General features: G+C 48.4%; 1 protein-coding gene across 1 annotated transcript in view; it reads right to left on the bottom strand.

The window, feature by feature from the left end:
- Nucleotides 1-22622: 22622 nt before the first annotated feature.
- Nucleotides 22623-24575, bottom strand: part of LOC138249644 (streptococcal hemagglutinin-like) — a 60039-nt gene continuing 58086 nt past the window's right edge. The window contains exon 11 of the mRNA XM_069203589.1: nucleotides 22623-22872. Coding sequence (XP_069059690.1) covers nucleotides 22623-22872 — 250 coding nt within the window. The remainder of the gene's footprint in view (nucleotides 22873-24575) is intronic.

Here is a 24575-nt window from a genome sequence, read left to right as displayed (position 1 = left end):
CAGTTTTCCTGGAAGATATTGTGCTCGGACCAACACTTTGCGAAGGAGGCAAAACTCCCAAAAACTCTTGGCTGGATTCGCTAGAGGTTTTGATTTCGTTCCTCAAATCGTGAAATCGTGTTTTATTCGATTTACTTTTTACTGAGGGAGAGACAAAGACATTGTTTTGGTATCTATAAGAAACCCCAGAAATTCTATCTGAGTTGAGGGAACAAGAGAAGGTTTCTCCCTATTGACTAGAAAACCGAGGGAATGCAAAAGATGAAGACAAATGTGCAAATTACACAATAGGTTATCCTTGTTCTGGGCCATAATGAGAAAATTGTCTAAAAAAATGATTAATCTTATTCCCTGAGCTCTTAGATGTGCCACTAACGGTTTCATTACCTTCGTGAAGCACCAGGGTGCGGAAGCGAGCCTGAATGGAAGAGCAGTGAATTGGAAGATTGAACCTTCCCATTGAAATTGTAGGAATTTTCTGTAGAAAGGATGGACAGGAATAGTGAAATAAGCATCTTGGAGATCTAAGCGAACCAACCAATCGCCCTCCAGCAGAATGTCTCTGAGATGGAGAATAGTTTCCATTTTGAAATGATTGTAAACTACATAATTGTTGAACATTTTTAGATTGATTACTGGACAACATTTTTTGTTTTTCTTTTGCACCAGAAAAATGGTGCTGAGAAAACCTGATGGATGAAAATGTGCTTTCGCTAACACATTCTTCGAAATCAAAGAAAGAATCTCCAGATTGATTAAGCAGGTTTGTTCTTGGGAAAATCTCAAAGGTGGTGGAGGGTGAGTTGGTTGAGGGGTCTGATAAAGGTCTATGCAATACCCTTGAACTGTTTGAAAAACCCATGGATCTGCAGTAATTTGATACCAACTTGGAAGAAAGTGTGCCAAACGTCCTCCCACAGGAAGAGGGCCAAAATCTAAACTTTTTATCTGAGACCTGTCCCAGAATCCTCTCCCCTTTGAGGGTAGAACTCAGGTTTGTATTTGTGTGAGTAGGAAGAGGACCCTCTGAAGTAGCTGCCACCATGGGAGGCAAACTGGCTGGTAAAGAGTCTCCTCCCTTTACCAGCCCTGCCAGAAACTCTGGAATTTAAGATCTTTTTCAAGGAGAACTGACTTTGTCCAGAGTGGCAGAAGTAGATACATATTTGCTCAGCTCTTTAATAAAAGAGTCCCCAAAAAGAAGTCCATTGGCTTGTTGTCTTCCTCTCTGGTAGCCAAGCTGCCCAACTTAGGATCCATCTTTAACAAAAAACTTTTATGCCTCTCTTGAGAAATGGCGGAGTTTGCATTGCCCAGCTAGATAGGACTTCAGGATCTATTTGTGAACCTTCCAGCTTAGCCTCCTCTGCTAAATCAAGGATTCTAGTCAGAGGACCTACTAAATCCAAAAGCCTGTCTTGACAAACTGACCAGGCCCCATCCACCCCTATTTTAGGGTCCTTACCATACTTAGAGAAAAATAAGACCATATTTGGATCAGTAGCGGGAGTGGAAGTAATATTGTGAGGAAGAGAGGGACGGGGACATTTAGAACGTAATTTGTTTCTAGTGGATTTATCCAATGAATGTCTCAGATGGAGAGAGACATAATCAGCCACATGTTCAGACGGGAACCATTCTGAAGAATATGGGTGATATATTAGGGTTGGATCAAACATCGGTTCCCCCATACAATCAAGAACAATTAAATTAGCGTTGCTGGCTGAGTTATCCAAATCAGATAGAGAAATTTTGCGCCATTTCTCTGGAGGCCCTTGCCAGCGATTGTCAGAATCCTGGTCATTATCGTCATCCACATCATCAAACTCCATATGATCATCCGTGTCCCTCAACTGGGTAATGTTAAGTTGCGACAAACCCTTTCCCAACGTATTAGCCTTCTTACTGGGGGAAGGACTGGAAAGTTGGGAAGAACCTTCAGTGAATGAGACAGATTGACCCTTAGAAAGGGTATGTTTCTTCCCTTTATTTAAATCAGATATACTAGAATTTTGGGAAGCCAATTTTTTAAAAGAAATTTCCAATTTTTTTGACACCTGTAACATGGAAGCTGAAACAGCGTGCTGGACAGAGTCCTGAATGAAAGTATTTAAATTATCACGAAAATCTTGAATAGTCTCATCATTAATCGCCTCAGAGCCGTCCTTTGGCATCTTTACAAATATTTCTAATAGTTAAAAGGGCCGGAAAGTTCACAAATAAAAATCCCCAAAATTAGCTTCATTATTAAGCATCAACAAAAAACAAGAAAAATAAATAAAACTATACTAAAAAAACATATAGCAGTTAAGAAGGGGTTCAAGACATAGATTGGGCAAGGGACGTGGGCAAGGGGAGTGTACAAGCACAAAGTCACTCCCAAAACCACTAAAGAGGCTGATAGTGGGCGGAACACACCAGGCTGACTCCGCCCGGAGGGAGGAAAGGGCGAAGAACCAGTGGAAGCGATCGGGAGACTTGCTACAGAGCAGTGTCGTCAAACCGAAGGCTCCAGGGCAGCAAGCGGCAAGCGAGTGAGGTGCGTCACCTCAAAACTGTGAGAGAGATAGACGAATGTTCGAGAAGAACGTTCACCTCATAAAATGACAGAAAAAGGGAAAAGCTTGTGCGTCCAACGGACAGCACATTTAATTAAAGGATTTATGTAACAGAAAACGAAACGTCAACACAAACACCACAACTAAATATATACACAAACACATGAAAAAATATATAACTTATCTTGACTGTGAGCAGCAAGAAAAGAGGGCTTGTTGCTCACAGTTAAGAGAGTTATTGTGCATACAATATTCCTATTGGTTGTTCCTTTGTGAATTCATTTTTGACTCTTTTCTTTCAAAGGTTCATGGGATATGTAGTTCTTGTCTTTTCTTGGCTGCTATTTAAATAAAAGCTAGAAAATGAAGCATAATAGGAGCCTCCGGTCTTGTAATAAAATTGGTTGTTGCCCTACAGAAACCTTTTGCAACAGTTTAGGCAGCAACACTATCCAGTTGGATACATTAGTTTAAAATATCCCTGTGTTTGGAGCTTCTTCAACTATAGGGGAAATGGTTTCAATTACCTTTGATCCAAGTTCTAGCTTAGAAGATATCACCAGGGCAGCGGGCTGGTCTTCGGAGTCAACGTTGAATTATATGCCTATTGTAGATGTTGTTTCTGTGGTTGTGGGACAGGTGTTTAAAAAGCATAATCAGAGCTTCCGGTCCTGACGTTGAATAAAAAAGTTTCTAGCTATTGCAGCAAGAGTTTTCAGTTCAACTAAGCACATGGAGGCGAGGCTTACCCCACCCAGCTGTCTGTTTATAAAATTAATGTAGTAATAACTTCATACATTTTTGGTACCGGGATGTTAATGATTAAATGTATTTAAATTCCCTCCCCTATTATGTTCAGTTTTTATTGATGCGAGGATTACGGTTTAATCTTCTATTTGTAAGTGCTGAGCAGAAGCAAGAGGCAGCAAACGAGGTGGATTTCATATTTACAAGTTTAGACTGGTGGCTGGAGAGGAGCATATCATGTGTCGTAGTTCTTTAATGGAAGCATTCCTGTGGTTTGATCTGAAGATCGAGGACATTTCGATCCGGGTTTATGTGGTTCAGTGACGTTAACTATGGTTCATCCTATGCTGGGAAAGAGCAACGAGTTTCACAAAGAAAGAGGGAGAAGCATAATCTTCACTTCTGTGTCCTTAATAGAATAAAACATTCTTGAGGCAAAAGTAAGGGCATTTTTTTATTCCGCCTGTAAGAATGCCAATGCACCAAATGTCCAAGGAACGGAAGTGGCATCACCTACTGTTTGACCCCCTTAGACATCACAGGATTTGACATCACATGAAGTAGGGTCTGTTCCCTCCCGTTTTTACCCTTGTGGGAGAGACACCAGTAAAAGTATTTCCAGGTCACTCACATACAATTATTAATGTGGGTCTGACAGTTTAAAAACGGAAGAACATAAGAGTTGATATAACTGATGTGTTAACACCACCACACCCAAACAAGGGAATCCATGACTAGAAGTTTGTACAAACAGTGAACAGTGGTGCTCATAAATGCTTCATATTGAAAGATATGGGACCTATTATTAGAGCTTACATTATTAACCTTATCAGTGTTCTTCATCGTGTCTGACTACATGAATGTATTGTAATTCCAAAACAGTTTGGCTGTTTCTTCTAGGAGTTTTGTCCTTTTTGTACGTTTCTGTCTGTGAGAAAAGTGCTGTATTATATGGTGCGGTTGTGTGACCCCAACCATGGCAGTACCCTACAATACAGATCTGGGTCCAGTCAGGCTCATTTGTTAATCCTTAGCACAAGCCTGGCAAGCAGTCAGGTTTAAACAAAGGAGCATGTGTAGAGCATTTAGAATTACCAAAACAGTGAAATGAAGTCACACAACACAAAAGTAACCTGACACCAATTTATAAAAATAGATCCTATTTTTATAAATTGTCAGACACCAAAAAGAACAAAATGGATCAGAGCGTTCCGGACATATAGAGTATTAATAAAAATTATTACAAAAGTCCAGCAAAAATTGGTAACTGTAAACTTTGTACAACCTTTATTGAGTCATATTCAACTACTGCGACCCGCTTTGGGTGCCCATCTCGAGTAGGGGGAGGTCATTGGGCCAAAAAGGAGTTGCAAGACAGTTACCGTGTCACCAAAGCAGTCTCAACTCCAGTTACAGGCTCTATGGGTGACCCGCTGTAGACATTAATGGAGCGGTCCTGATGCAAAGGAGACAGGATGCTAAAGATGTTGAGGATGCTGATGTGGTGACTTTGTATGCTGGGGTTCTGAGCCTGTGATGAAACTGTTAAAAGCAAAATTATAAGCTAAATTATAAGCCCCAAAAGCTAAATTATAAGCCCCAAAATGCAACACGCTGTTGCTTAAAAAACACAAAAAAACAAAAGTACATGATTGAATCCAATGTCATGATGCTAAAACTCAGAGTTGTGCGAAGCAAAATAAAATGTAGTTCTTGGCTTTCTGCATCTTTGTGGGCGAGCGCAAAGCGCTCCGTCCATTCTGTTATCTCTCTTTGGGCTTCAAACCACGTCCATGCCACGTCAGTCACTTACATTAGTTCGTGGGCTTGCCTTTTAAAATCCGCTTGCTTTTATTTGTGAAAGGCATGCATATGTCATGCCTTTTCCGGTGTTTAGCCCACCTACATAGCACCGGTAAAGTACCAAAAACATACAAGGCTCGATGTTTTCAGCCTGGGGTCTGGACTACTTTATCTGTTTATTTCCCATGCAGCGCGATCGGGCTGCATTTTACATAGCGTGATCGCGCTGCGTGTTTTTTTTGCTTTACAGCGCTAATAGCTCTAACTTGAACAAATGCGAGACCCGTTGCATTGAAAATGCTAGTTGTTCTTGTAAACAAATGCGAGTTAGCAGCCTAGTGGGTGCCAAGGCAGAAGCAAAATGTCAGCATCTTGCTGCTAATGGGTTAACTTTTTCACTGTCTGGAACACAAAAGGAGTTATTTACCAGAATAATGTGAGAAACAGCCCTTAGACTTGTCTCAGGACACAGAGAAAGAAAAAATAATGACCTGTCATTCATTCTTTCTGACCACATCCTTAGCCCAGAAGCTGGTGCAATTTAGGTAGCGTGCTTACAACACCACTGTGAAGCCCTGCGTGAAACAAATGCACCACATGCTGTGGGTTCTGGCCTCTGAAGGCTGCCAGTGATTCCAGGCATCCGGGGCATGCACACTCAAGGGATCTGATGACCGTGCACTCAGGAATCCAGTGAGCGGTGCAGAGCACTCCAGGCATCCTGTGTATGAGCATTCAAGGCATCTGGTGAGGCCGCATTAAAGGCATCCGGTGCATGCACATTCAAGGCATCTGTTGAGCTTGCATTCAAGCATCAGTTGAGCGGTGCAGAGAATTGCAGGCATACAGTGCATGTGCATTCAAGGCATGTGGTGAGCCTGCATTAAAGGCGCATGCACATTCAAGGTATGTGTTGAGCTTGCATTCAAGCATCAGGAGAGTGGTGCAGAGCAGTCAGGTATCCGGTTATGAGCTTTCAAGGCATCTGGTGATATGCATTCTAGGCATCCGGTTCATGTGCATTCTAGACATCCGGTGCATGCGCATTCAAGGCATCTGGTGAGTGGTGCAGAGCATTCCAGACAGCAGAGATATGAGCATTCTAGACATCCGGTGCATGCGCATTCAAGACACATAGTGAGCTCACATCCCAGGCGTCCGATGCATGTGCATCCAAGGCATCTGCTGAGTGATGCAGTGAATTTAAAACACCCCATGCACACGCATTCGAGGAGTCTGGTGCATGTGCATTCAAGGCTTCCAATGAGCGACATTCAACACCTATGTGAAAAGGTTGAGGCAAGTTTGCCTGACTTAGGCATATTTACTTCGGAGGTAGCACGGCTGCTCCAAATAAAACTGACCTACTAGGTTATACTATTGTTAACTAGTGAAAACAACAAAGAATCCACACAAAGTTAAACAGTAAACGGCCCAACCTTTATTTTGCTTCTTTTTTCCAAATAAATGTCCATGTTTTAGGTCGAGCACAGCAGCGTGCGAGCACTGCTTTTCCGACGTGTTGGTATGTATCTGGGCTTTTAACAACACCCACCTCACGCCCATCACCACCACTCGTTCGTGGACTTGTCCTTCACAAATCCTTTGATGACATTGGTAAATGGTTTATGTATGTCCCGCCTCGGGGAGGTTTTGTTACCGCCTTGGCCATCGGCCCTGTTACACGGCTAATTGCACTTTTGCCGATAAGTTTGACTGTGACCGGACTTCTTTTTCCTTTTGTGTCTCTCCTTCGTGCTAATGCGCATGGTGGCAGTGGTGGCGTGAATGGGCCCACTTATCTGAAACTGTTTTACTTTTCATTTTCAACTTATCTGGCAAGAAAAGTCAGGTTAGGCGTTTACAACACTAATAGCTCTAACTCCAGCAAATGCGACACCCATTGCAAACCAAATGCTTGTTTTATTCTGAAGTCATCACTATGTTCATGTAAGTCCGCAGTCCTACAGCGGTGCTTCTCTGAAGGCAGAGTGTGGTGTCCACCAGGAGGAAGTGAGAAAGAGGGGGCGAGAAAGAAAGAAAGAAGGCAGAGTGTGGTGTTCACCAGGAGGTGAGAAAGAGGTGGTGACTAAGAAAGAAGGCAGAGTGTGGTCTCCACCAGGATGAGGTGAGAAAGAGGGCACGAGAAAGAAAGAAGGCAGAGTGTGGTGTCCAGGAGGTGAGAAAGAGGGGGTGTGTAAGAAAGAAGGCAGAGTGTGGGGTCCACCAGCAGGAGGTGTGAAAGAGAGAAAGGGGTCTGTGAGGGAAGGGAGGCTGAGAGAGGGGAGAGGCTGCTGTGTGTGTTGTTAGAGAGGAACAGTCCACGAGAGGGGAGGTGTTCGGCATCCTCTGGGAGTGTGTGTGAAAGAGTGGAGGTGAGAGGTGTGTGTGGGACCGGAGGGAGGATCTTTGAAAGGTGTGAATACAGGGGTAGCTAGAAGAGAAGGGAGAGGGGGTTGTGGTGAAGGATGGTGAGATTAAAGACAGGAAGGGAGCAGGAGGCGTCTGTGTGAGGTGAGCTAGAGGAAAGTGAGGGTGTGCGGGAGCAGGGGATGGGGCGCCGCGGTGAGACAGAACGGCATGTGAGATCGAGAAAGAAGGGGAGGGAGTGAAAAGAAAAGGTGTGAGGACCTTGCATCCGGAATCGGATTTAGGCCCTGATTTAGAACTCCTCGGACAGGTCACTCCGTCACAACGGTGACTGATATCCCATCACCCAAAATCTAAAGCCCATGATTTTCTATGGGATTTAAGATCTGAATTAGAACCTGGCGGACGGGTTACTGCATCACAACTGTGACAGATATCCCATCCGCCAAAATCTAAGTCCTATTATAGTCTATGGGATTTCGATTTCGACTGACTTGATTTCTGTAATCATTGAGAAGCAGTAACCCCTCTGCCGAATTCTAAATCGGCCCTTGGTCAGAAAACAGGGCCGGGCACAAAAATTAACGTGGCCCCCGATAGGGAACCAAATATAAGTAAAAAAGTGGCCTACGTTGCAAATTGAGGATGTTTTAAACAAGTAAAAACACGCTCAAAAATCTGTTTTCTCCAAATGTATTTTCTGTTAACAACATAGATGCGCATGCATGGTCAAGTGACTTGTGAAAATGGTGCCTTTTGTAGCAGTTTAGGTTGCAAAAGGTAAACTTGCAAATAAATACTCTGGAAGCACCTGCCACTGTGACTGTAAACACTCTTCTATCTGACTTTAAGGATAGAAGCCTGCATACATTATTCAACTTCTTTGGGTTTATTAGCGTAGGAATTAACTTCTTTGCGTTTCATTAGCGTGAGAATGATCTTTGCATTTCATTAGCGTGAAAATTATCTTCCTTGTGTTTTATTAGCGTTAGAACTATCATCTTTGCGTTTCAGTAGCATGAAAATGATCTTCTTTGCGTTTGAGAATTATCTTCTTTGCGTTTCATTAACGTTAGAACTATCTTCTTTGCGTTTCATTAGCGTGAGAATGATTTTCTTTGCATTTCATTAATGTGAGAATGATCTTCTTTGCGTTTGAGAATGATCTTCTTTGCGTTTCATTACCGTGAGAATGATCTTCTATGCATTTCATTAGCGTTAGAACTATCTTCTTTGTATTTCATTACCGTGAGAATGATCTTCTTTGCGTTTCATTTGCGTTAGAACTATCTTTGCGTTTCATTACCGTGAGAATGATCTTCAATGCATTTCATTAGCGTTAGAACTATCTTCTTTGTATTTCATTACCGTGAGAATGATCTTCTTTGCGTTTCATTTGCGTTAGAACTATCTTTGCGTTTCGTTGGCGTGAGAACTATCTTCTTTACGTTTCATTGGTGTGCAAATGATTTTCTTTGCGTTTCATTAGTGTCACTATGATCTTCTTTGCATTTCATTGGCATGAGAATGATCTTCTTTGTGTTTCATTAGCATGAGAATGAACTTCTTTGGGTTTCATTAGCATGAAAATTATCTTCTTTGCATTTCATTAGCGTGAGAATGATCTTCTATGCGTTTTATTAACGTTAGAACTATCATCATTGCGTTTCATTGGCGTGAGAATGATCTTCTGTGTGTTTGAGAATGATCTTCTATGCGTTTTATTAACATTAGAACTATCATCTTTGCGTTTCATTAATGTGAGAATGATCTTCTTTGCGTTTGAGAATGATCTTCTTTGCGTTTCATTACAGTGAGAATGATCTTCTTTGCATTTCATTAGCATTAGAACTATCTTCTTTGCATTTAGTTGGCGTGAGAATGATTTTCTTTGCATTTCATTAACGTGAGAATGATCTCCTTTGCATTTCATTACCGTGAGAATGATCTTCTTTGCGTTTCATTAGTGTTAGAACTATCTTCTTTGCTTTTCGTTGGTGTGAGAATGATTTTCTTTGTGTTTCATTAGCGTGAGAACTATCTTCTTTGCATTTCATTGGCGTGAGAATGATCTTCTTTGCATTTCATTGGCGTGAGAATGATCTTCTTTGCGTTTCATTACCATGAAAATGATCTTCTTTGACTTTCATTAGCATTAGAACTATCTTCTTTGCGTTTCATTGGCGTTAGTATGATTTTCTTTGCGTTTCATTAGCTTGACTATGATCTTTGCGTTTCATTGGCGTGAGTATGATATTCTTTGTGTTTCATTGGCGTGAGAATGAACTTCTTTGCATTTCATTAGCGCGAGAATTATCTTCTTTGCATTTCATTAGCGTGAGAATGATCTTCTTTGCGTTTTAGTAGTGTTAGAACTATCATCTTTGCATTTCATTGGTGTGAGAATGATCTTCTTTGCGTTTGAGAATGATCTTCTTTGCGTTTCATTACCGTGAGAATTATCTTCTTTGCGTTTCATTAGTGTTAGAACTATCTTCTTTGCTTTTCATTAGCAAAAGAATGATTTGCTTTGCGTTTCATTAGCCTGAGAATGATCTTCTTTGCGTTTGAGAATGATCTTCTTCGCGTTTCATTACCGTGAGAATGATCTTCTTTGCGTTTCATTAGTGTTAGAACTATCTTCTTTACGTTTCATTAGCGTAAGAATGATTTTCTTTGCATTTCATTAACGTGGGAATGATCTTCTTTGCGTTTGAGAATGATCTTCTTTGCTTTTCATTACTGTGAGAATGATCATCTTTGCATTTGATTAGCGTTATAACTATCTTCTTTGCATTTTGTTGGCGTGAGAATGATTTTCTTTGCGTTTCATTAGCGTGAGAATGATCTTCTTTGCATTTAATTGGTGTGAGAATGACCTTCTTTGTGCTTCATTAGCGTGAGAATTGTCTCACAATAGAAAGAATAACCTTGCACCATTAAAGACGAGCTGAAACCGGGAAACTATGCAGACGAAGTGATTGGTGAAAATTGTGAACTTTGCAAAACTTCTCAGCTATAACTCGCGCCTGGGTCCCCGCCATGATTTTCACAGCAGTGCCCAAGGGTTGCCCCCTCTGCACACAGGAGCCAGCCCTGCTGTTGGCACAATGAACCCTCAGTCCTGAGCCAAGCGCCTGGTGGGGAAGGTCTGATGAAGGAACTCCCCCTGCTGTATATCCAGGGATGTATACCGATGAGTGACATGCTTCTGAAAGCTAATAGCTCACAGAGATGGGTAAATTATCCCATAATCTCCCTTAAACGGATTGAAATATGCAGAGCGGAACAGGCCTCATCACTAGACGCAGTAAAATAAACTGGGACAGTTCGGGCATACCAGGGCCTGCCTGGGATCAATTTCCAGGCCTGGACTGCCTGAGTGATTCAAGCAGAACCTGGCTTTGAGCTCTCTGTCCCAGGATGCCACGATCCCCCATAATTCTGGGGTCTCCATCAGGTTGGGGTTTGGTGATAAACTCCCGAGATCACCGCACAAATGCTGATTCTAAAATTAATGCACCAGCAAGGTTTACAGTGAACTCATTTTGTGATGGAAACTTCTTCAAACATGAAATATTGTTCACAATCTGTCCTTTCTGTGCCCGGGGGTCCAGGAGAAAATGCCATTCTGGGGGGTGATGGAGGTGTGGGGGGGTGGACAACTGGCTTTAAATCCAAACTGAGCTTACTACTGAAACCTGTAAGTCCCTAGAAAGAGTGTGAAAGTGAAACGTTGCAGGGTTTTGACGTGAAATGCACAACAGTACAATCTGTAAACCAGTACTAGTTCACAACTATGTTTCTGGCACTGGGAAGGCACTGCTGGAGAAAGATGGAGCTGCAAGTGACCCCAGCTGCATCCCAGGGCACCAGGAGGTTATTTCTGGAGGAAGGTCGCTGATTTAAACACAAGTAAGAACCACAAAATGTGTTGGAAAAAGAGAGTATTATATATTAAAACACAGGCACTAAACTAACTTTGGCATATCTCCCAACCAGAGATAAATACCCACAAAAATATACTTCAAAGGCATATAATAACGTGGGCCCCTATGGGGTGACCAAACCATATACTAAAAAAATGGGTTACGAACAGTCAAACCAGACAAAAATAATACTCAAGGATCCTAAGGACTGGGCAAGTACTAGAACACCAGAGGTAAGTAGCAGAGTTTCCCCAGAAGCCCGTATGCAGAGGTGTTACTTAGCATTGGTGTCCGGAGATAACATGGGATAGTCACGGTTGGAAAAAGGTTGCAGAAGGACCCTTTCCAGAGGACCCAGAGGAAACCTACTGGAACAAGCAAGGTTCAAGAGTGCCCCAACCCATGGACACCCAGAGAAGGGGAGTACCTACACCAGGGAGCCCAGGTGCATAGGGGTGAAGTTGTGCCAGAACCTCCAGTTGGAGTCAATGGGGACCTCGGTTGTCCAGGTCGGTGGAACCCAGGTGTGGATTCCGGACAAGGAGTACCTGAGGAAAGAGAGAACAGAGTCTAACCCACCCAGGGTCACCCAGGGGGTGCAAGAGGGCAATGCCCACCCTTCTCGTGGGTACTTCTCTGTTGAACTGTTGTCATGGAGAAGCAGCTGCGGCATCCAGGCGATGCAGAAGGATCCCAGGAGTCATCCACGAGCTGTCCCACACTGGTCGTCGAATTGCAGAAGGGTCTGTGACCAGCAGGGCCACCAACAAGCCTTGGCAAATGCAAGAGGAAGGATGCAGAAAGAGTTGCAATAGATGGGGCCAGCACTGTCGAAAGGACTCAATCTTCGCAGGTAAATCAGGGCCAGCCCTCAGCCCTGGGGAGCGTCAGCAGTAATTGATGGAGATCCCAGGAGGATCCTCTGGCAGCAGTCACAGGGAGTCATGAGAAGGCCTCAGCAGCACAAAGAAGATGGATGTCCACGTTGCAGGATTGCAGGGAGGATGTCCGTCTTGGAGCTGTGTGATGCTTGAGGCTGAGGCTTCTTCGAGCTAGGAGATCTTTGGACTGAAGAGCTAACAAGCCTTGGCAACAGCAAACAGGCACGGTGCACAGCCTGCGGGGTCCTGTACTGGAAGAAACCAGTTTTGCAAGGAGGGCACCAAATATGCCCTTCAACAGTCTGGTGGGGCTCAGAAGCACCCCGATCCTGGCCCACAGACACCTATTTCTAAAGGAGAGGTGGTAACACCTCTCTTTCAAAGGAAATCCATTGTTCTGCCTTTCCCTGCCTGAGCTCAGCAACAGGAGGGCACAGCAGTGTCTGGGGTCAGCAGCAGCACTGGCTTGTGCACAGACCCTCCAAGGCTGCACAGGCAGAACCCCCCAGAGTACATTGTATCATGAAACTAACACTGCGACCGGCGTTGTTGCATGATTCCAACATGTTTGACACCAAAAATGAATAGGTTCGGTGAAAACGTTATGTAGTTGGACATCTTGTGATGACCAGTGTCCACTACATACCTTAAAATAGCTTCCTCACACTTACAAAGCCAAGAAAATGGAGTCTGGGGATTGTGGTGGTACCTCTAGTCACACAAGGGTACCCTCAGACACAGAACCATACACCCTGCCCTAAGGCTCAAGGGCCTACCATAGGGTGACTTATACTCTCCAAGTGCAGTGACCGTGATATAAGGCAGGGTTATATGTTGAAACAACGAGTGCTTCAACCCCCCATGGCTCATCAACCAGTTCGGAACAACGACCTCATTGTAATCACTAATGTCTTTACCATGAATGCCTTAACAACGATTTTTCGTAGTAAAGGCATTCCTGGTAAAGACATCAGTGATCAGCATGCCCGGTTCCAGCATGCGTCACCCTGCCCCCCACCCCTAAAAATTACAGCGACCCCTCCACCCAACCCCCAAAATTACCACAAACCCAACCCCCTTCCCTAAAACCTAAAGCACCCCAACCCCCAACCCTCCCCTAAAACCTAAACCCTGACCCCACTCCCGTGCCCCTAAACCCTAATCACCCCGAGCCCCCCACCCACCCCCAAAAACGAAACATACCCCAAGTCCCCACCCCGCCCCTAAAACCTAAAGCACCCAAACCCCCCAACCCACCCCTAAAACCTAAACCTGACCCCCCTCCCCCAAACACTAATCAACCCAAGCCCCCACCCCCAAAAATGAAAAATACCCAGAGTCCCCACCCCACCCCTAAAACCTAGAGCACCCCAACCCCCCAACCCACCCCTAAAACCTAAACCCTGACCCCCCTCCCCCCTAAACCCTAATCACCCCCTACCCCCACCCCCCAAAAAACAGCCCCAGTCCCGGCCCAAATTACCTCCTCCTTCACCTCGTCGACTCCCTACTGTGCCTTAACCACGCATGTACGTGGTTCACACATGCATGGTTAAGGCCCTAAAACCAGGAAGTCGTGGAAAACAAAACCGTTGTTTCGCTTTGGTTTTCCACGACTTCGTGGTTTAGGAGTCATTGTTCCGGGTGTTTCCCATAAGGCAAGCCTTATATCTGAAGTGAAAGGTGCATGTACCAATGGCAGCCTGCAGACACTGTTTGCATGGGCTCCCGTGGGTGGCATAATACGTGCTGCTGCCCATGGGGGACCTCCAGTGTACCAATGCCGTGGGTACATAAGTACCATATACTATGGACTTATAGGGGTACACCAGTATGCCAATTTTGGGGTGTAAGAAGTACTTACCAACCAAATTTAGGGGAGAGAACTGGCACTGGGGTCCTGGTTAGCAGGGTCCCAGTTATTTCAGTCTAAGCACACTGACGCCAGGTAAACACTGGGGACAACAATGCCAGAAAGATCCTACTTTCCAACAGGTCACACTGAGAAAACAATAAAAAAAGAAACTTTTACTGCAGGAGCCCTCTAGCGCCAAGAAGTCATTGCAGGAGAAGGTCACACCCAGGATACTCTCCAACGCTTAAAAGACACTGAAAAAAACTTCCACTGAGAAGTCCTCTAGCTCAGGGAAGGACCTGCGCTGTGAACCGCAGCACAGCGACAAAAACTGTCCTGCTGCGTCGTGCTACACTGAGAGCGCGGGGTAGCGACACAGGGCGTGATTGTGGTCTTGGCGGACGGGTTACTCCGTCACAACGGCCACAGATATCTCATGCTCCGAAAAATACATTCAATTGGAAATAATCGGGTTCATATTTCGGCGGACAGGATATCTGTCACCGTTGTGACTGAGTAACCCGTCCTCCGAGTTCTAAATCAGGCCCATAGTTACTATGTATGTCTCGCTGGTGTCTTCCCTGGTGGAGGTGCACAGTCTGCCCAATGTCACCTATACATCTCTGCAGTTTGCACCATAGTGCAAAGGTGTGAGTGGGATACCTACCACCCGTTTTTACTGGAGGGATCCCCTTCCAGTACAAAGTACTATGCGTAGACATTTTTTTTAACATTTCACACATTGGATGTGTGCTTCACAGTGCAGTGCTTGTGCCATGAGTGAACTGTTTGGGGAAATTAAAACATTTCTCCAACTTTGCATGTGCCTCAAAGAGGAGTTATTTGTGGTGTAAAGCCAGGCCAGATAATCTTTCTGTTGGCTTTGCTCCAAAAACTATGGGTGGAAGTGTTGGAATGCCACATACCATCCATGGGGCACCCACACGTCCACGTACCATCTGTACAACGCCCATGTACCAACTGTGGAACACCCACATGCCAATGTACCATCCATGGACCACCTATACGCACACATACCATGCATGGAACACCCACAGGTCCACGTACCGTCCATGGAATGCCCACAAATTCACTTACCATCCATGGAACATCCACATACCATCTGTGGAACACCGACACACCCATGTACCATCCGCGGAACATCTACATGCCCATGTAGAATGCATGGACCCCCTCCACGGCCACATAACATCCATGGAACACCCACAGGTCCACGTACAATCCATGGAATGCCCACATGCCCACGTACCATCAATGGTAGGACCACACGCCCACGTAACACCCATGGAATGCCCATACTTCCACGTACTATGCATGGAACTCCCAATCGTCCACATACCATCTGTGGAACGCCCATGTACCATCCATGGAACGCCCATGTACCATCCACGGAATGGCCACATGTCACAGTCCATGTACCATCCATGGAACACCCACAGGTCCACGTACCATCCATGGAATGCCCACATGCCCACGTACCATCAATGGTAGGACCACATGCCCACGTAACACCCATGGAATGCCCATACTTCCACGTACTATGCATGGAACTCCCAAACGTCCACATACCATCTGTGGAACGCCCATGTGCCATCCATGGAACGCCCACACACCCATGTACCATCCATGGAACGCACACATCCACATACCATCCATGGAATGCACACACACCCATGTACCATCCATGGAACGCACACACACCCATGTACCATCCATGGAACGCACACATCCACATACCATCCATGGAACGCACACACACCCATGTACCATCCATGGAACGCACACATCCACATACCATCCATGGAACACACAGACACCCATGTACCATCCATGGAACGCACACACACCCATGTACCATCCATGGAACGCACACATCCACATACCATCCATGGAACGCACACACACCCATGTACCATCCATGGAACGTACACACACCCATGTACCATCCATGGAACGCCCACACACCCATGTACCATCCATGGAACGCCCACACACCCATGTACCATCCATGGAACGCACACATCCACATACCATCCATGGAACGCACACACACCCATGTACCATCCATGGAACGCCCACACACCCATGTGCCATCCATGGAACGCACACACACCCATGTGCCATCCATGGAATGCCCACACACCCATGTGCCATCCATGGAACGCCCACACACCCATGTGCCATCCATGGAACGCCCACACACCCATGTGCCATCCATGGAACGCCCACACACCCATGTGCCATCCATGGAACGCCCACACACCCATGTGCCATCCATGGAACGCCCACACACCCATGTGCCATCCATGGAACGCCCACACACCCATGTGCCATCCATGGAACGCACACACACCCATGTGCCATCCATGGAACGCCCACACACCCATGTGCCATCCATGGAACGCCCACACACCCATGTGCCATCCATGGAACGCCCACACACCCATGTGCCATCCATGGAACGCCCACACACCCATGTGCCATCCATGGAACGCCCACACACCCATGTGCCATCCATGGAACGCCCACACACCCATGTGCCATCCATGGAACGCACACACACCCATGTGCCATCCATGGAACGCCCACACACCCATGTGCCATCCATGGAACGCACACACACCCATGTGCCATTCATGGAACGCACACACACCCATGTGCCATCCATGGAACGCCCACACACCCATGTGCCATTCATGGAACGCCCACACACCCATGTGCCATCCATGGAACGCCCACACACCCATGTGCCATCCATGGAACGCACACACACCCATGTACCATCCATGGAACGCCCACACACCCATGTACCATCCATGGAACGCACACATCCACGTACCATCCATGGAACGCACACACACCCATGTGCCATCCATGGAACGCACACATCCACGTACCATCCATGGAACGCACACACACCCATGTACCATCCATGGAACGCACACACACCCATGTACCATCCATGGAACGCCCACACACCCATGTACCATCCATGGAACGCCCACACACCCATGTACCATCCATGGAACGCCCACACACCCATGTGCCATCCATGGAACGCACACACACCCATGTGCCATCCATGGAACGCACACACACCCATGTGCCATCCATGGAACGCACACACACCCATGTGCCATCCATGGAACACCCACACACCCATGTGCCATCCATGGAACGCCCACACACCCATGTGCCATCCATGGAACGCACACATCCACATACCATCCATGGAACGCCCACACACCCATGTGCCATCCATGGAACGCCCACACACCCATGTACCATCCATGGAACGCACACACACCCATGTACCATCCATGGAACGCACACATCCACATACCATCCATGGAACGCACACACACCCATGTACCATCCATGGAACGCACACACACCCATGTACCATCCATGGAACGCCCACACACCCATGTACCATCCATGGAACGCACACACACCCATGTACCATCCATGGAACGCCCACACACCCATGTGCCATCCATGGAACGCACACATCCACATACCATCCATGGAACGCCCACACACCCATGTGCCATCCATGGAATGCACACACACCCATGTACCATCCATGGAACGCACACACACCCATTTACCATCCATGGAACGCACACACACCCATGTACCATCCATGGAACGCACACATCCACATACCATCCATGGAACGCACACACACCCATGTACCATCCATGGAACGCACACACACCCATGTACCATCCATGGAACGCCCACACACCCATGTGCCATCCATGGAACGCACACACACCCATGTACCATCCATGGAACGCCCACACACCCATGTGCCATCCATGGAACGCACACATCCACATACCATCCATGGAACGCCCACACACCCATGTGCCATCCATGGAACGCACACACACCCATGTACCATCCATGGAACGCACACACACCCATGTACCATCCATGGAACGCACACACACCCATGTACCATCCATGGAACGCACACATCCACATACCATCCATGGAACGCACACACACCCATGTGCCATCCATGGAAAGCACACACACCCATGTACCATCCATGGAACGCCCACACGCCCATGTGCCATCCATGGAACGCACACACACCCATGTACCATCCATGGAACGCACATACACCCATGTACCATCCATGGAACGCCCACACACCCATGTGCCATCCATGGAACGCCCACACACCCATGTGCCATCCATGGAACGCCCACACACCCATGTGCCATCCATGGAACGCCCACACACCCATGTGCCATCCATGGAACGCACACATCCACATACCATCCATGGAACGCCCACACACCCATGTGCCATCCATGGAACGCCCACACACCCATGTACCATCCATGGAACGCACACATCCACATACCATCCATGGAACGCCCACACACCCATGTGCCATCCATGGAACGCCCACACACCCATGTGCCATCCATGGAACGCACACACACCCATGTACCATCCATGGAACGCCCACACGCCCATGTGCCATCCATGGAACGCACACACACCCATGTACCATCCATGGAACGCACACACACCCATGTACCATCCATGGAACGCCCACACACCCATGTGCCATCCATGGAACGCCCACACACCCATGTGCCATCCATGGAACGCCCACACACCCATGTGCCATCCATGGAACGCCCACACACCCATGTGCCATCCATGGAACGCACACATCCACATACCATCCATGGAACGCCCACACACCCATGTGCCATCCATGGAACGCCCACACACCCATGTACCATCCATGGAACGCACACACACCCATGTACCATCCATGGAACGCACACATCCACATACCATCCATGGAACGCACACACACCCATGTACCATCCATGGAACGCACACACACCCATGTACCATCCATGGAACGCACACACACCCATGTACCATCCATGGAACGCCCACACACCCATGTACCATCCATGGAACGCACACACACCCATGTACCATCCATGGAACGCCCACACACCCATGTGCCATCCATGGAACGCACACATCCACATACCATCCATGGAACGCCCACACACCCATGTGCCATCCATGGAACGCACACACACCCATGTACCATCCATGGAACGCACACACACCCATGTACCATCCATGGAACGCACACACACCCATGTACCATCCATGGAACGCACACATCCACATACCATCCATGGAACGCACACACACCCATGTACCATCCATGGAACGCACACACACCCATGTACCATCCATGGAACGCCCACACACCCATGTGCCATCCATGGAACGCACACACACCCATGTACCATCCATGGAACGCCCACACACCCATATGCCATCCATGGAACGCACACATCCATATACCATCCATGGAACGCCCACACACCCATGTGCCATCCATGGAACGCACACACACCCATGTACCATCCATGGAACGCACACACACCCATGTACCATCCATGGAACGCAGACATCCCCATACCATCCATGGAACGCACACACACCCATGTGCCATCCATGGAACGCACACACACCCATGTACCATCCATGGAACGCCCACACGCCCATGTGCCATCCATGGAATGCACACACACCCATGTACCATCCATGGAACACACACACACCCATGTACCATCCATGGAACGCCCACACACCCATGTGCCATCCATGGAACGCCCACACACCCATGTGCCATCCATGGAACGCCCACACACCCATGTGCCATCCATGGAACGCACACATCCACATACCATCCATGGAACGCCCACACACCCATGTGCCATCCATGGAACACCCACACACCCATGTGCCATCCATGGAACGCCCACACACCCATGTACCATCCATGGAACGCACACATCCACATACCATCCATGGAACGCCCACACACCCATGTGCCATCCATGGAACGCACACACACCCACATACCATCCATGGAACGCCCACACACCCATGTACCATCCATGGAACGCCCACATCCACATACCATCCATAAAACGCACACACACCCACATACCATCCATGGAACGCCCACACACCCATGTACCATCCATGGAACGCCCACATCCACATACCATCCATGGAACGCACACACACCCATGTGCCATCCATGGAATGCCCACACACCCATGTGCCATCCATGGAACGCACACATCCACATACCATCCATGGAACGCCCACACACCCATGTGCCATCCATGGAACGCACACACACCCACATACCATCCATGGAACGCCCACACACCCATGTACCATCCATGGAACGCCCACACACCCATGTACCATCCATGGAACGCACACACACCCACATACCATCCATGGAACGCACACACACCCATGTGCCATCCATGGAATGCCCACACACCCATGTACCATCCATGGAACGCACACATCCACATACCATCCATGGAACGCCCACACACCCATGTGCCATCCATGGAACGCACACACACCCACATACCATCCATGGAACGCCCACACACCCATGTACCATCCATGGAACGCCCACATCCACATACCATCCATAAAACGCACACACACCCACATACCATCCATGGAACGTCCACACACCCATGTACCATCCATGGAACGCCCACATCCACATACCATCCATGGAACGCCCACACAGCCATGTGCCATCCATGGAACGCACACACACCCACATACCATCCATGGAACGCCCACACACCCATGTACCATCCATGGAACGCCCACATCCACATACCATCCATAAAACGCACACACACCCACATACCATCCATGGAACGCCCACACACCCATGTACCATCCATGGAACGCCCACATCCACATACCATCCATTGAAAGGCACACACACCCATGTGCCATCCATGGAATGCCCACACACCCATGTGCCATCCATGGAACGCACACATCCACATACCATCCATGGAACGCCCACACACCCATGTGCCATCCATGGAACGCACACACACCCACATACCATCCATGGAACGCCCACACACCCATGTACCATCCATGGAACGCACACACACCCATGTACCATCCATGGAACGCCCACATCCACATACCATCCATGGAACGCACACACACCCATGTGCCATCCATGGAAAGCACACACACCCATGTACCATCCATGGAACGCCCACACACCCATGTGCCATCCATGGAACGCACACACACCCACATACCATCCATGGAACGCCCACACACCCATGTACCATCCATGGAACGCCCACATCCACATACCATCCATAAAACGCACACACACCCACATACCATCCATGGAACGTCCACACACCCATGTACCATCCATGGAACGCCCACATCCACATACCATCCATGGAACGCCCACACACCCATGTGCCATCCATGGAACGCCCACACACCCATGTACCATCCATGGAACGCCCACACACCCATGTACCATCCATGGAACGCACACACACCCACATACCATCCATGGAACGCACACACACCCATGTGCCATCCATGGAATGCCCACACACCCACATACCATCCATGGAACGCCCACACACCCATGTGCCATCCATGGAATGCCCACACACCCACATACCATCCATGGAACGCCCACACACCCATGTACCATCCATGGAACGCCCACACACCCATGTGCCATCCATGGAATGCCCACACACCCACATACCATCCATGGAATGCCCACACACCCACATACCATCCATGGAACGCACACACACCCATGTACCATCCATGGAACGCACACATCCACATACCATCCATGGAACGCCCACACACCCATGTGCCATCCATGGAACGCACACATCCACATACCATCCATGGAACGCACACACACCCATGTACCATCCATGGAACGCACACACACCCATGTACCATCCATGGAACGCCCACACACCCATGTGCCATCCATGTGTGGAATCGCAGTTCCCCAGGACCCATCCTGGGCCTGTAGGCGCTATGATAACCGATGACAACAGGGCCTGTTTCTGTGGAGCAACTTACTAAAAGGTTTTGTGCTGGAACCGAAAGACTTTGTGATGATTTTGCGCCACTTCGTGCAACCTTTGACTCGTGCAAAGTGTCGTTTAATCCGCCCTTTGGTGTTCTGAAGATGAGGAGTGCGAAGCCAACCTGCAGGGTGGCTCCAGCACCATAGACTTCCCTCAGCACCTCAGTGTGCGAGGAGCTCAGTTATAACAACCTGAAACAGGCCTTTAGCACGCCCCCTCTGCCTTCTAGCGCCTCGAAGCTGCTAGGAAATCGGCTTGAAGTCCACAGCGCCTCTTTTCAGAAGGCGGCGGTATATGGCCATCAATCCCTGGGCCCCGCTTTCCCAGACTCGCTGCAGCCGGGGGACATACTGCCTTCTAGCGCCTCGATGCTGCTAGGAGCTTGGCTTGTAGTCTATAGCGGCTCTCTGAAGCAGGCGGCGCTCTGTGGCCATCAATCCCTGGGGTTACGCTTTCCCAGGCTGGCTGCAGCCCTAGGCCGAGAGGCCCTCTAGCGCCTCGATGCGGCTAGGAGCTTTTGCATGAAGTCCATAGCGCCTCTCTTCGGCAGGCGGCGCTATGTGGCCACGCTTTGGTGGGCCGATCTGTGCTGGACCAGGCTGGATGTCTTCATACCCCAGCAGCTGGGGGTCCGGGGGGGCTCCGGGCCGCCGCCACCACCTGTTGGAAGGACACACACAGCACTTAAAGCCCCCCCGGATCAGGGACTCATACTTGGCATGGCTGGGGAGGCGAACATGCATTAGAGAGAAGGGGATACTGCAGAAGTGCAGGAGCAGCTGCCCCCGGCCCCCCACGTCAGCTGCGCAGGGTCGCCCCCCATCTCCGGCTCGGGTTTCGCGGATCCAGCTCCCCTCTATCGTGATATAATTAGTAATTAGCAGAAAAATGCAGCCGCCCCTCAGCATAAACAGATATTCAATATCTGCCCGTCAAGCGCGTAGAGCCGGCAGAGGGGCCTATCCGCGGCTTCGAGGCGCGCACACGCCCCGGCGCCTCTCTTAATTAAATCACTCGCCTGGAGGAGACCCTCCAGGGTCCCCGGACTGACGTCCCTGTGTCCGACCCTTCAAGCAGCCGTGGGTCCCGGGGGGCCGGGGTGCAGGTTCCTACTGGGAGAGATAATGTGGCCTCTGGGCCCCTGCTAGCGCCTGGATGTCGCTATGGACCCACCAGGAGCTGGGAAACAGCCACGACCTCTACACCCCGCGCAGAGGTGTCTCAATGTACCTCGTGGGTGTCTAAAACCAGTCACGGGTGTCATGAGACCTGTGCCGGCTCCAGCGCTGGCGGCGCCCTGTGCGACCCTGTGTGCGCCCCCCCCCAGTGACCACCTCTGCCAGGGATTCCCTCACTAGCACCCTTTAACAGTGACCCCAAGTCTCCATAAACTCTCTCTCAGGTACATTTCCTTTATAGCGCCATTCATGCCAGTGTAGGGTGTCAGAGCACTTTACGTTACACAGATACAATCATACGTGTGTAAGTCAGTGTGTAGCACATGTTACATAGCACAGAGGACTACAAGGTGTGGGAGTCGCGTCATCCATACTGGTGGACTGTATAGTTTGAGCGCTTGATCTGGAAGAGTCAAAACTTCCAGTAGGCAACACTCCATCTCTCTCCAAAGTTATCTTCAAATATTACTGGAGACAAGGAACGTGCAGCAGCGCCGAGAAGTGCCGGTACTCTCCCATTACATGCATTCCAGCAGTGCTGGAAAATGCCCGCACTCTCCCATTAAATGTATTGCAGCACTTCTGAGAAGTGCAGGTACTCTCACATTAAATGTACTGCAGCAGTGCTGAGAAGTGCCGGTACTCTCACATTAAATGTACTGCAGCAGCGCTGAGAACACCAGGTACTCTCCCATTAAATGTATTGCAGCAGTGCTGAGAAGTGCCGGTATTCTCTCATTAAATGTACTGCAGCAGTGCTGAGAAGTGCCGGTACTCTCCCATTAAATGTACTGCAGCAGTGCTGAGAAGTGCTGGTACTCTCCCATTAAATGTACTGCAGCTGTGCTGAGAGGTGCAGGTACTCTCCCATTAAATGTACTGCAGCAGTGCTGAGAAGTGCAGGTACTCTCCCATTAAATGTGCTGCAGCATTGGTGAGAAGTGCAGGTGCTCTCCCATTAAATGTACTGCAGGTGTGCTGAGAGGTGCAGGTACTCGCCCATTAAATGTGCTGCAGCATTGGTGAGAAGTGCAGGTACTCTCCCATTAAATGCACTGCAGCATTGGTGAGAAGTGTAGGTGCCCTCCCATTAAATGTACTGCAGCTGTGCTGAGAGGTGCAGGTACTCTCCCATTAAATGTACTGCAGCATTGGCAAGAAGTGCAGGCACTCTCCCATTAAATGTACTCACCAGTGCTGAGAAGTGCAGGCACTCTCCCATTAAATGTACTGCAGCAGTGCTGAGAA

The sequence above is a fragment of the Pleurodeles waltl genome, chromosome 8, assembly GCF_031143425.1.
Source record: "Pleurodeles waltl isolate 20211129_DDA chromosome 8, aPleWal1.hap1.20221129, whole genome shotgun sequence".
Classification (NCBI taxonomy): domain Eukaryota; kingdom Metazoa; phylum Chordata; class Amphibia; order Caudata; family Salamandridae; genus Pleurodeles; species Pleurodeles waltl.
Note: the sequence above shows the minus strand (reverse complement) of the source record. Positions and strands in the feature narration are given on the sequence as shown.